Source organism: Dermatophagoides pteronyssinus, unplaced genomic scaffold (genome assembly GCF_027571235.1).
Source record: "Dermatophagoides pteronyssinus isolate colony J.1.1.1.1 unplaced genomic scaffold, Derpt_VIB-CSIC_2022.12 sq0003, whole genome shotgun sequence".
Taxonomy (NCBI): domain Eukaryota; kingdom Metazoa; phylum Arthropoda; class Arachnida; order Sarcoptiformes; family Pyroglyphidae; genus Dermatophagoides; species Dermatophagoides pteronyssinus.
The window spans coordinates 3,008,957-3,022,346 of NW_027461527.1; the positions used below are offsets into that span (position 1 = coordinate 3,008,957).

Here is a 13,390-nt window from a genome sequence, read left to right on the forward strand (position 1 = left end):
AGACAGTAAACAGACTTGATGAAGATGAAGAAAAAAAATGTGAATTTTTTTTGTTTTATAAGCAAAATTCATCCAACAAACAAACAAACAAACAAACAAATGAACACACGACACACACACAGGTAATCCTGGGCGAAAATTCCTTTAAATTGGATGTAAAAATAACTTGTTGCAATGTTGCTTTAAAGTAAAAAAAATTTATTAGCCTGATGCACACACCATTATCATTATTTTGATCACCAGCAATGTGATCCAGATGAAAAAAAAGTGTAATAAAATAAAAATGTAGAATTCAAACAACATCGTAAAATTTGTCAACATTTTTTTTTCGTTGTAGATGATGATGATGTAAATCGGCTTTTTCTTTTCTGATTTTTCACTGTTTAGATTTTCTGTTCGGAAAAAAAATTAAAATTTCCAATTGTTTTTTTAAATGTGACATTCACATAATTTGATCCGAACTTTTTAAAGTTCTTTGACTTTTCGGCTCAATTCGGTCATCATTAATTATTGATATTGGTCGTCGGCGTGTTTTGTGACCATGTTTATTGCTTGTTGTTGTTGTTGATGATAATGATGACAAGTAATGCATCAAACAAACAAACAAACATTATTCGAGCAAACATTGATTATAAAGAAAGAAAAGAGAAAGAGAAAAACAAAAATGTAAATTCCATCTTGATGATCATGCCTCGAAGCTATTTTTAGCACCAAAAACCAAAAGCATCTCTGCTGTTGATCAGGCTTTATTATCATCATCACCATCATTATAATTTATTCTGTACATTGTTTTGCAAAAATCTGTACACAAAAAAAAATCATGAATGTGTATTTAAAAATTCAATTTTTTTTTGGTTTCATTGAAAACTAAAATTTTGAAATATTTAAAAATCTTTTAGATTGATCATCTGTGTTGTTTTTTCGGTTTTGTTATGGTTATAATTTTGCGACGAAAAATATTTCTGATCATCATTTTCTGTTAAGAATTGTCTTTAAGTTTTGTTTTTCGGTTTCAACACTGGGGCTGCTGTAGATGTTTACATTAAAAAGATCATCATCTTCTTTTAGTTTTAAATAAAAGTTTAGTTTTTGTGTGTGTGTATGTTTGGTTTGGTTCGGTTATATTGATCTGAACATTTTGTCAAACAAACAAACAGGCAAAAAAGAAAATCCATACCAGACACACACATGAATAAGAATGTTGTTGTTGAATGGCAAGTTCCAAAGTTCTGGCTTTTTTTTTCTTTGGCTTGATTTGATTATTTTTGACTTATTTCGTTTGTTGATCATTTCTGCTGTTGTTGTTGATGATGACGGCAAAATGTTTAGAATATAAGAATTTTTGTTTTTCTCGGATTCAAAACTGGCTTTGATTTTGTTTTTGGACATAAAAAGTAATAAGGGACAAGTGATATTTTTGTTTTTGTAAACATTTTTTTTGAACATGGTTTATTTAGACCAAATGTCAACCAATCACATTCGGAATCTGTTTTTCTTTTCTTTGTTGATGATTGGAAACATAAACAAATTTTAAAACTTTTAAAATTTGACAATTTTGATGAAAAAATCTAATTTTTTTTACAAATTTTTATAAATTTCACTAGGATTCAATTGGTAACATTCTAACCAAATGGATAATCGTTTCGAAAGAAGAGGAAATTTATATTATACAATTATTTTTAAAATTTCCTGAAACCAAAATGATTGCACAGAATTTTGTTATGAATGAAACAATGATATTACAAACAGCATCCGCTGCCACAGCTGCTGCTGCCACATCCACAACTGCATCAAATATTACAGCATCATCCGTACAATACTCATCATCAGCATTATCACCAACAACGACAAATACAACAACATCAACAACAACAGCAACAATCAATGATTCATTATCATCATTAATGGCAAATAATAGTTGTAGTGCAATATTATTGAATAATCATCATCAACAACAACAAATTGTTATGAATTCACAAAAATTATCATCAAATAATAATAATATCAAAATGAAAATTAATAATGATTATAATGAGCTTATAAATATTAATAAAAAATATAATCATCATCATCATCTTAATAATAATATTGATAATAATTGTCAAATAATTAATAATAATTTAATTACAACTAATAAGAATAATCATGAAACTAATGTGAAATCAAATAATCATCATCATCATCATTCGAAACATGATAAAAATGGAAAACATTCAACATCTTCTAGTAGTAATACCACCTCTTCCATATCATCATCTTCATCATCAACAACATCATCGACAACAACTTCCGCATCAATGAATAATCATCATCAGCATTATAATCAAGATTTATTATCATCAGATAAATCTAAACAATCTACAAATAACAATAATAGACAATATTTGACCAATGATTTTAATGATAATAATGAATCAATGATTAAATCAAACAAATCGAATAATTTAAAAAATGATTTAAATAAATTATCGTCAAAAGAAAAGAATCAAATCCATCAAGCATCTTATGATAATCTTAATAAATTGGATAATCTTATGATGGCAGCAGCAGCTGCTGCTGCTGCAAGTGGTTGTGTATCACCATTTAATGAATTTTCAGCTAGAAAACTAAAATCAAATAATGATCTTCACAATCTTCATTCTCATCATCATCATCATCATCATTCATCACATCAGCATGATGGTGGTCAATTTTTACCACCACCACCACCCACCATAGGTGTTTCGATATCATCGGCAACACCTAATGCACAATCACAGCCACAGCTTTTACAACCACAACCACCGGCAACAGCGGCAGCTGTTGCAAATTCATTATTATCATCATTACCATCATTAGCAAATTTTTCCCCATTATTAAATCCGGCTACATTATTGGCCGCAACAACTGCTGATCCCAGTAAATTTCCCGGAACACTTTCAGCCGCTGATTATTGTAAAATTGATCTCAACAATCCGAATGCGGCAGCTGCAGCAGCAGCCGCCGCAGCAGCAGCGGCTGCTGCTTTCAATAAAAATTTGGATTTCAATCCTTTCGCAGCGGTGACAACGACAGCAACAACAGCGGCTACAACGGCTTCGGTAACTGCCTCAAGTCCTAATAATAACAACAACACTAGCAACGTTAATGCTAATAGCAATCGAAAAAATACTAATGATAATTTCAATTCAATGAATCCTACCACCGGTGTTGAAACAGTAATGAATCTTAGCCAACCAATAACCGGTAGCGGTTCTGGTGGTGGGGGTGGAACTGGTAAACGTCGTAATCATGAACGTCATCATCGTCATAATCATGATAAAAATAATAGCAGTAAACAATCCGGTGGAGGTAAACATTCACGCAAATCAAATCATCCATCTAAACGACGTTGGGATCCATTAATATTATCATCATTGACAACAAATCCAACAACTGGAAAGAAACGTGTTCAATGTAGTGTTTGTCTGAAAACATTTTGTGATAAAGGTGCATTGAAAATACATTTCAGTGCGGTACATTTACGTGAAATGCATAAATGTACGGTCGATGGTTGTAATATGATGTTCAGTTCAAGACGTAGTCGTAATCGTCATAGTGCCAATCCAAATCCAAAATTACATACACCGAATTTCCGTCGTAAAATTAATCCACATGATGGCCGTACGGCTAATCCATATCCGATATTGCCACCACCACCAGGCGCATTATTTGGTATACCCGGTATGAATGGTGGTGTTATTACAAATATAGAAACATTAAAGTCAACATTCAATGCTAGTACATCATCCGATCATTCACCTAAAACATCATCCGATTATGCAATCGATTTTAATTCAATGTCATCACATAGTTCAAGGGCAACACCAAATGAAGAAATTATTGATGAAGATGATGATGATGATGACGATGATGATGATAATGAAACATATACCGATGGTGATGATGATGGTCAAAGTGATGATGATGATTCAACTGTTAGAAGAGATGTCGGTATTCGGGTAGCCGATATCGATGACGATGATGATGATGATGATGATGATGATATTTGTATTGATCTCTCATTTAAAGAAGATACTCATCATAATAATATTAATAATAAAAATACGGGAAGAAAACGTAAAAATTTTAATCCAATAAAATTCTCATTAAATAATAATAATAATGAAAATTATCAGTATTTATCCAGTGATGATGATGATAATGATAATAATAATAATAATGATAATAATAATGGTCAATTATCACCACCATTATCAGCATCCGGATCATCTTCATCATCATCATCCGCATCGACCGGATCATCTTCACCATCATCAAGTGATACGGAAAACTATTCATCCGATCAGATTAATATTACTAATAATAGCAAAAGAATCAAAGTCAATGCCGATGGTGATAATGGTGATGTAGGAAATCAACATCGATCTTTCACGACGGTTGATGATTGTAAATCCAATAATAACGATACCGATATTGATGTTAATGATGATGATAATGATACTGGTGTTAATAGTGATATCGAATCGAATGATAAAAATAAAAATAAAGATCTCGATAATGACCAAAGAAATTTAGAATCAATAACTAGTGCTTGACCGATGATACACCGAAACAATTGGAAAAAAATTTTGTTGGTAAGTTTTAGTTTTGTGCGTGATATGTCATTTTAGATCTAATTCTCTATTCTCTATTCTCAAAAACAGATGACTACACTGATTAATTTAACAAACTATTCATCAATCAAATCGATCCAAAGATATCATTATTTTGACACCGAAATAGCTTCTGTACATTTTTTGTCGTTTATTGGATTTTTTTCACCCATTTTTTTTTGTTGTTCATCATCTTTCTTCTATCGCAAAAAAACAAAGAATATTCTATAGCTTCTTGTACTGTAATCATCAAAATCCACTATCATTATCATCATCATTTAGACAATATTTTACCATGTTATTATGTTTATCCTATTCAAATATAATTAAATTTCATTTTGATATGATCCATAATTATAGTTTTTTTTTCCTTTTGTCATTTTCAAATTCAATTAACACATTATGTAGACTGATTCTTTCTTTTTTTTTTGTTCATCACCTGTCTCTTCTATCTTATCCGATCATTATTTCTGGACTTGATAATCAATCGATTGATTCAATTCATTATTGATTGGTGGTATTACCGATGGAATTCAGAAACCGATATTGTTTTCTATTATCATCATCGATCAACAATCTATGTTTTCATTCACTCATTTATCTATCTATTTGACCAAAATTTTCATAAAATACACACACAATCTTTCTTGTTTTTTTTTTGATCCATTTGACCGCCATATATACTTAATTTGTAAATTGTAATTTTTCTTGATTAAAAAAATAATTAAACTATTATTTAATTAATGATTTTAAAATAATGATGAATCATTTTGAATTTTCTTTTATTCAATTTCATTTTATGAAATTATAAATATGATTTGAAACAATCATTGCCATCTATTATTTTGAAATATAAAACGATCAAAATTCTGATTTTGAATGAAATCCGTGCTGCCATCTTGTTTGATCATCTTATTTGGTAAATAACTCACATGCCAGATGATGCAACATGGTCAAAAAATTATTTGAATTTAATCGATCATGAAACGTTTATTAAATTCATTATGTGATTTAAATCTGTTATTGAATAAGAAATTTGATGTACCAATTTTTCGTGTACATTCATCGAATATATCGGTGATAAAGACGCCCGTAGATTTTTATGAAACTTTAAAGGTTAGTTTACCCGGTTGATCAATTGTTAGTTGATTAAAGATTTTTTTTCTAAAATTCGAATTAGAATCTTTCTGATCAATCAACAAAACGAATTTGCATATCATCACTGTATATAGGAACCGATCATCTTGAAAAAGATCTTGTTGAAAGCTTTTATCAAGCCAAATCAAAATCACCTGATTTAAATCTGACAATTTTGCTTGATTATAATCGTGCTACACGTGAAACACCGAAATCCGATCAATCCAATGGACCAACTTCTTCAAAATCCATTCTATTACCGTTGATAAATCAGGGAGCAAATGTAAATTTTTACTTAACACATTTAACTAGTCGACATTATGGATTATGGCGACGACCCAAATGGAATGAATTAATCTCTTTGCATCATATGAAACTATACATTTTTGACAATAACATTATTATAAGCGGTGCAAATTTAAGTGATACATATTTTACTAATCGTCAAGATCGTTATATATTGATACGTGATTCACCAACACTTTGTGATTATTTTGATCAATTAATTCAAACAATTGGACAATTTTCACTTAAACTCAATACAACCGGTGATTTTCAATTACATGATAATTGGCATTATGATCCAAGAAAATTTTTTCATCGATATTTATTCAAAATTAATGCCCATAAAGCTATCAAAAATTTGAACAATGATTTTTCAGCTAAAACAACCTTTAATCATCATAATATTAATGATGATGTTGTCGATACAATTGTTTTTCCATTATTACAAATGAAAAGTTTGAAAATTCGTGATGAAGAAAAATTTACTTCATGTTTGTTTGAAAATCAATGGCCCAAATCAACCAGACTCGATATAGCTACTGGTTATTTTAATCTGATTCAAAAATATCAGAAAAAATTGACAGAAAATTCTTGCCTTTCCCCACCGACAACTATTCTTATGGCTTCAGAAGAAGCTAATGGATTCTATGAAGGAAATGGTCTTTTACGTTATGTGCCTTATGTTTATACATATTATGTACGAAAATTTCTTCAAAGAATCAATAAATTATCTAATCCGAATCAGATTTCAATACGTTATTATGATCGATCAAAATGGTCATTTCATGGTAAAGGAATTTGGTTACAAACACCCGAATATTATCTAACAATGGTTGGATCAACTAATTTTGGTTATCGTTCTGTATATCGTGATAATGAAGCCCAATTAGTAATCATCACAAAAAACGAACGATTAAAGGAAACATTTCAATCTGAATTTGTTGATTTAGTTCATCATAGTCGTACGATTCGAAATTGGCAAACAGATTTACCAAGAATACCATTTCTAATACCATTTATATCAAACATTTTTCGAAGTTTATTCTAAAACAACTATACTAGACGATAATAGTAATTTAATTGATTTCAATTGAATTAGATTAAATATTTGAATGAAATAAATAAATATACATTGAAACTGAAATGTCCTTGCTTGTCTTTAATGATTTTTGTCTTTTTTAATTTTCAATCATCATTGTACGCCTCTGTTCTGTGTGTATGTATCTTTGTTGATAATGATGTGATGTGATTTATTTGGAAATTGTAATTTTTTTTTGGTTATTGCTGAACTATGACATTGATTTGAAATATTGGGATATTGATCCTTTGGATTGTCATTGGTGTTGTGTGTATTTACTGATTATCATTTTTTTCTTCTTCTAAAATTATTACCCGAACAAAAATGAATAAATGAGACATAGTTACAAGTAAAATTGTCAAAAAAAAAGAAAAATCAATTGATTCGGCACAGATCATTTTTTTCCTAACTTAAAAATTATTGATTAATAATATCAATCAATCGATATGGATTTGAATTTTCTTTTATCATTATCATTGCGAATGATTAGCATTTGCTGTTTTTTTTTCAAATGGTAAACAAATGGAATTTTTTTTTCAATTTTGATTGATTGATGCATGAACCTCCGAATCAAGAAAAAAATTGTTCCGATTTTTATTTCGTCGTATTTTTTAATCATCAAATCCGTATCTGAATGTGATTTATCATCAAAAATCGTGAAGATTGTCATGAAAATGGCGTTACAGTAGCACATCTATATGAAAAAAAAATTGTTTATCAAAATTGTTTTTCTCCGATTGTTATTTTCAAAAAAAAATGATCTGGTTTTGATTTTTTTTCCTCCTCAACTCGATTCTGATTGTAGTCGATTAGACAACCATGTACTGAACTAGCTAACTAACTAACCAAATATCGCTTATTGATCGCTTTAGATTTTCATTTTCATTTTTTTCAATTTGTTGGCTGTTTATTATTGGGTTTTTTTTTGGTTGGCAATCATCATCAGCGTTCAATAATTATTAAATTGAAAATTTTCAAGATCATTATTTGAAACCCAATAATAATATCATCAAAATCATCATCAAAGTGAACAACAACAACAACAACAAAAATACAATAATGGCTGAAAAAGAAGATGGTGGATTTATTGGACAGATTCGACGATTATCACGTAGACTTTCGGGTAATATTTTGTCGGCTGATCCAAAAGATGTTCGTGCATATATGGCACGTAATGAAAGTAAACGTAGCATTTATAGTTATGATAATGAAGATCAATTAAGAGTTGGTATGTTTCAATTCAATTTAATTGATTAATTGCTGTCTGATCAATCATTAATTTTTGTTTTTTAAAAAAAGGTGGAATTCTTCTCAAAGATTTAGCCGAAGAATTTGGTACACCACTTTACATTTATGACATTAATCGTATCTATGATAATTACAATCTATTGGCTGGTGTATTGAAAAAAAAGAATTTTTTGCTTAGCTATTCAGTACGAGCAAATTCAAATCTAGCTGTATTGAATATATTATCACGATTAGGATCAGGATTTGATGTTGCTTCGGGTGGAGAAATTGCTCGTTGTTTAGCTGCTGGTGTTGATCCATCACGAATTACGTTCAGTGGATGTGGAAAAACACAAGACGAAATTGATTTTGCTATTAAATCCGGTATCTATTGTATAAATGCTGAAGCATGGGATGAATTGAATCGTATTGAAAGTGTTTGCGTTAAATATAATAAGATTCAAAATGTTTCGATTAGAATTAATGCCGATACACATAGTGAAGGTAATTCTTTTTTCTTCTTTTTGAGATTTCGAATGGATGAATTCAAATTTACTTATTAATCAATTAGGAACAATGAGTCCAGGTTCACAGCATGGTCAATCGATTACAACACAATCGAAATATGGTGTACCATTGGCCGATGCATTGGAAATCTATTCACGGGTAAAAGCATCATCAACAATGCGTATCAAAGGCATTTCATGTCGTGTGGGAACACATGTAACACATTTGGAAAGCTATTTAGAGATTCGTGATAAATTATTGCATTTAGCTGATGAATTACGACAAGAATCAAAAATATGTGTTGAACATCTTGATTTTGGTGGTGAATTTGTGGGCAATCTGAATGCAATGAATGCCGATGCAACCGAGATTTCGAATTGGATCGAAAAAATTGCTTCACCAATTCTGGAACGTGGCCTAAAATTAGTGTTAGATCCGGGTATAAATTTTATGGCCGATGCTGGTGTATTATTGACGAAAATCGAATACATCAAAACGAATACTTGTCATTCAAAGCAAGAATCGTTTAGCGGTACAACATCACCAAGAACCGGTTCATTCATTAGTTCACATGGTCCACATTATCATTTGAAACATCAGTTTGCGAAACGAACATTTGCTGTTGTTGATGCTGGTTTCAATGATTTTGCACGTACTGCTATGCTTGGCCAATCTCATCATATTGTACCAGTTCATCAACAACAAGCAGTAATGGTCGGTGGTATAACATCGGATTTTAAATACGATATTGTCGGTCCAATCACCGATGCTGCTGATGTTTTTTGTCGAGATTTTACATTAAATCATAAATTATCTGCCGGCGAATATTTAATCATTTCGGATGCCGGTTCATATGGTTCATCAATGTCAAGTAATTTTCAATCAAGAAATAAATCGGCTGAAATTTTAATCATCGAACGACAACCGATTGTAATACGTGAACGACAAAAATATGAAGAACAATATTCAAATGAAAAATTGGTACCTGAATTGAAATTGAATTCATCGAAAATAATTGAAGAAGCTGAATCACAAGAAGAATTGATTGAAGAATCACCCGATACCAATGTTGAAGTTGATGTTGGTGGTGGTGATAATGAAACCACCGATGATAAAAAAGAATAATGAACGGACCAAAGTGAAAAAAACCAGGCAGGAAAAAACAAGAAATGATTGTGATGGTCGATTCGAAAAAAAAATAACAACAACAATCGATTTTCGAACAGTATCGCGGGTCATGATCAAGTAGATTACAATTAGAAATTGAATCAAAAATATATTTTTTTTTGTTTTGTTTTGTTTTTTTTTTATTCTTTAATCATCAAAAAAAAGAAAAAGAAAATAGTCCCGCTCAAAAGAAAATGTGATTGATTGATTGATTAATTAATTTGAATTCATTCATTCATATAGAAAATAAAATGAAAAAAAACCTAAAAAAAAATTTATTAATATGGACTTGATCATGTGAATCAACGATAAGATCGATTGGATGAATTTCCATAACCACCTCTTCGTTGTTGATGTTGTTGTTGTGGCTGTTGATGATGATTAACATAATCGCTTGTATAATAAGATGAGAATCCCGATGCTTGTGGTTGTGGTGGTGGTGGTGCTGTCGAATATCGACTATTATAATTCGATGATGATGATTGTTGTTGTTGTTGATAATAACTTCCAGTGCTATATTGATTCTGTTGTGATGGTTGTTGTTGTTGGCTATAATAACTTGATGATGAATAATTTGATTGTTGTCTAGATGGATTGGAATGATGATTATGATTATTATAACCAGAATATCGATTACTATCTTGCTGTTGTCGATTATATCGATTATTATTATTATCGGGATAATATCGATTTTCAGTTGAATATTGTTGCATATTATATTGTTGATGACGATAATTTTGATAACCATATTGATTATGATATTGTTCATTACGATATTGTTCACCACCATGTTCTTTTTGTACTAATCGTTCAATCATTCGATGACCACTACCAGCTAAATTGGCACGATCTGAACGTCTATTCATACCAATAATTGGACGATAACGTTCAAATCGATCAAGATCTTGTGGACGAAGAACAGTGTCAGGTTTTCGTGCATTCTTTAACATTACTGCTGGAAATATAAATTCTTTCGAATAAGTTGGATCATAAAATTCACAGCATAATGTCTTTGAATAAGTCATTGAATAGTTTGAACTTTTTCTTAATGAACCAGATATTAAATTTGGTTCTGATTCAGCAGCTGGTATGGCTTTTTGTTCATTATTTTTATTTACATCATCATCAGTGTCATTGTTTTCAATGGACGTTCCATTTTCGATTGCATTACGAATATTATCTGAAAGTATTGAATGTTTTTTCGATGTAAAAATCAAATGTGATCCATGACAATTACGACGTTTTTCACTATCGGTAAGATCATTGTAAACAGTTTTTAATGCAGCAAACAATCGTTCTTCATCAATGAATGGTAACAATGCAACACCCATCCATGCAGCTTTTTTACCATTCAAATCGATTTTGAATGTTGTCGGATAGAAATCAATGATTGGTGAATCATTACGTGACATTAGTTCACGCCATGTTGGTGGTAAACTTTTTGATGATGCAGCTGGAAATACACTCATCAATTGTTCTAATGGTTTGAATGGTTTAGCCATACGATCAAATTTAATATCAATTTGTTCGATATTTTTGAAATCACTAGCAAAACATGCATAATGAAAAGGAAAAAACCATTTCCAATCAGGACAACCTTGATAATAATAAAGCATAACCCAACAAAGACCTCTAAAATATTCATCCGCAACTTGTTTACTAATACGATCCACTAATTCGACACCAAATTTATGTTTATAATAACGTTCTTTCCATCCATCATTATATAATTGTACCAGATCTTCTGGTTCACTATCATCATTATCTGAATCTTCACGTTTTCGTTTCAACGATGATTCACCACTATTATCATTTGGTTTGATCAACATTTTTTCAAGTTTATCTTTGGCTGAATTCGAACCTTGATCTTTATATGCCATACGCACTTTGTGAGCTTCTTCCCTCGGATTATTGAACACTTCTGGACGTTCAGATTGTCCAACAGCTTCTGGTTTCAACCATCGTAAATCCTGTTCAGCTTGCATTAATTTTCGTCGTTTATTTCTTTCCTTAAAATTCTGTTCATTTTGTTGTCGTTGTTTAAATATTTCATCTTCATATTCACCCAATTCTTGCAATACGAATTGTACACGATGTTTATTAACATGACCATTTTTTGTTAGATACATATCTTGTGCATCTGGATAAGCTTCCATAACATATTTATAGATTTTTATTAGACGATCAATTGCATTTTCACGAATTTCTAACGATGGTAAATGTGGTAAGAAATCATTACCAACGAAAAAACATAGAAAAACATAATCATCGATAAAACGTTCAAAATTTAATTGAACACTTGTATTCGATTTACATTCTTTTTCAAGATATTCTCGTAGAACATTCAATCGAATGTAAATAAATTCCGTATCAGCAGGTCTTATTTGTTCATCTTCAGGTTTCGGTTGCCCGGTACAATCTTTTAGCTCATGACCAAGTTGACCACATAGATCACATGGTCGTGGTTGATTTGGTTTAAATTCTTCACGTAGAATGGTAAAATTTGGTTCATGTGTTGCCAGACCCAACATGATAAGATCAGCATCGGCACCATAAAGACAATGCGAAAGATTTGCATCGAAATTTTTATCCGCTTTTTGTCGTCGAATATAATCCATAATTTTATGTTCACCTTCACCAGGCACAGATGAATCACTTAGGATAATCATCAAATCTTTAGGCCATATTGAATGTTGATCATCATAATCTTCACTTAATTTACGATTAATCCAGCTACGTAAAGCTTCGCTTAGATTTATCATAAAATCAGTACCAGGTGTAATGACGTTCGAATCAAAATGAGCGGAATCTTCTTTTTCCGGTACTTCGATACCACGAGCCAATAAATCATCTTTAACCTTTTGAATTTGAATCAATTTTTCATATGATTCTTGTGCAGCACGAAATCTTCGTGATCGTTGTTGATTCATTTTGGCACGCGGTGCAACACCATCAACAGCCATATATACTAATTTTTTTGGTCGAACAATTTTCATTATATTTTCAACATATTCAAAAATGGCTAAAAACATTTCCTCTTCATTTGCTGGTGGTGGTTTATTTTCCGGATGACTACACGGATGAATAATACCATTCATATCGAGATAAAGATTATCGAAATGATATTCACCTTTAACACCATCATCACAATGTACAACAATTGATGGATATTTTTTTGATAACCATCGAAAAAATGCTGGAACTCCCATATTGGTTATTCTAAATTTTTTTTTAACTTTAAAAATCTTTAATCAAATAATGATTGAAAGAAATGTTTTTGGAAAATGTTCAAAATTAATATCGAAATTGAAATTGGAATAAATTGAATTAGCACACACACACAAACAAACATACT

At 30.7% G+C, this 13,390-nt stretch overlaps 4 protein-coding genes across 4 annotated transcripts in view; 3 read left to right on the top strand and 1 right to left on the bottom strand.

Moving 5' to 3' along the window:
- LOC113793702 (uncharacterized) overlaps positions 1 to 5,399 on the top strand; it is a 49,086-nt gene extending 43,687 nt beyond the window's left edge. The window contains exons 5-6 of the mRNA XM_075825225.1: positions 1,605 to 4,616; positions 4,686 to 5,399. Of these exons, the coding sequence (XP_075681340.1) occupies positions 1,605 to 4,577 (2,973 nt within the window). The 3' untranslated portion in view covers positions 4,578 to 4,616; positions 4,686 to 5,399. The remainder of the gene's footprint in view (positions 1 to 1,604; positions 4,617 to 4,685) is intronic.
- Positions 5,400 to 5,543: 144 nt separating this feature from the next.
- On the top strand, positions 5,544 to 7,200 carry PGS1 (Phosphatidylglycerophosphate synthase 1). The gene is made up of 2 exons (XM_027343664.2): positions 5,544 to 5,750; positions 5,815 to 7,200. Exons 1-2 carry the CDS (start codon positions 5,616 to 5,618, stop codon positions 7,102 to 7,104), a joined length of 1,425 nt encoding a protein of 474 aa, XP_027199465.2. The 5' UTR covers positions 5,544 to 5,615; the 3' UTR covers positions 7,105 to 7,200.
- A 993-nt stretch (positions 7,201 to 8,193) lies between these two features.
- Positions 8,194 to 10,230, top strand: LOC113793679 (diaminopimelate decarboxylase-like). Its single transcript, XM_027343740.2, has 3 exons — positions 8,194 to 8,362; positions 8,434 to 8,865; positions 8,933 to 10,230. The coding sequence occupies exons 1-3, from the start codon at positions 8,194 to 8,196 to the stop codon at positions 9,991 to 9,993; spliced, it is 1,662 nt and encodes a 553-aa protein (XP_027199541.2). The 3' UTR covers positions 9,994 to 10,230.
- On the bottom strand, positions 9,690 to 13,387 carry Rat1 (5'-3' exoribonuclease 2 Rat1). Its single transcript, XM_027343736.2, has one exon. The coding sequence runs from the start codon at positions 13,242 to 13,244 to the stop codon at positions 10,338 to 10,340; it is 2,907 nt and encodes a 968-aa protein (XP_027199537.2). The 5' UTR covers positions 13,245 to 13,387; the 3' UTR covers positions 9,690 to 10,337.
- Between the last annotated feature and the right edge of the window lie 3 nt (positions 13,388 to 13,390).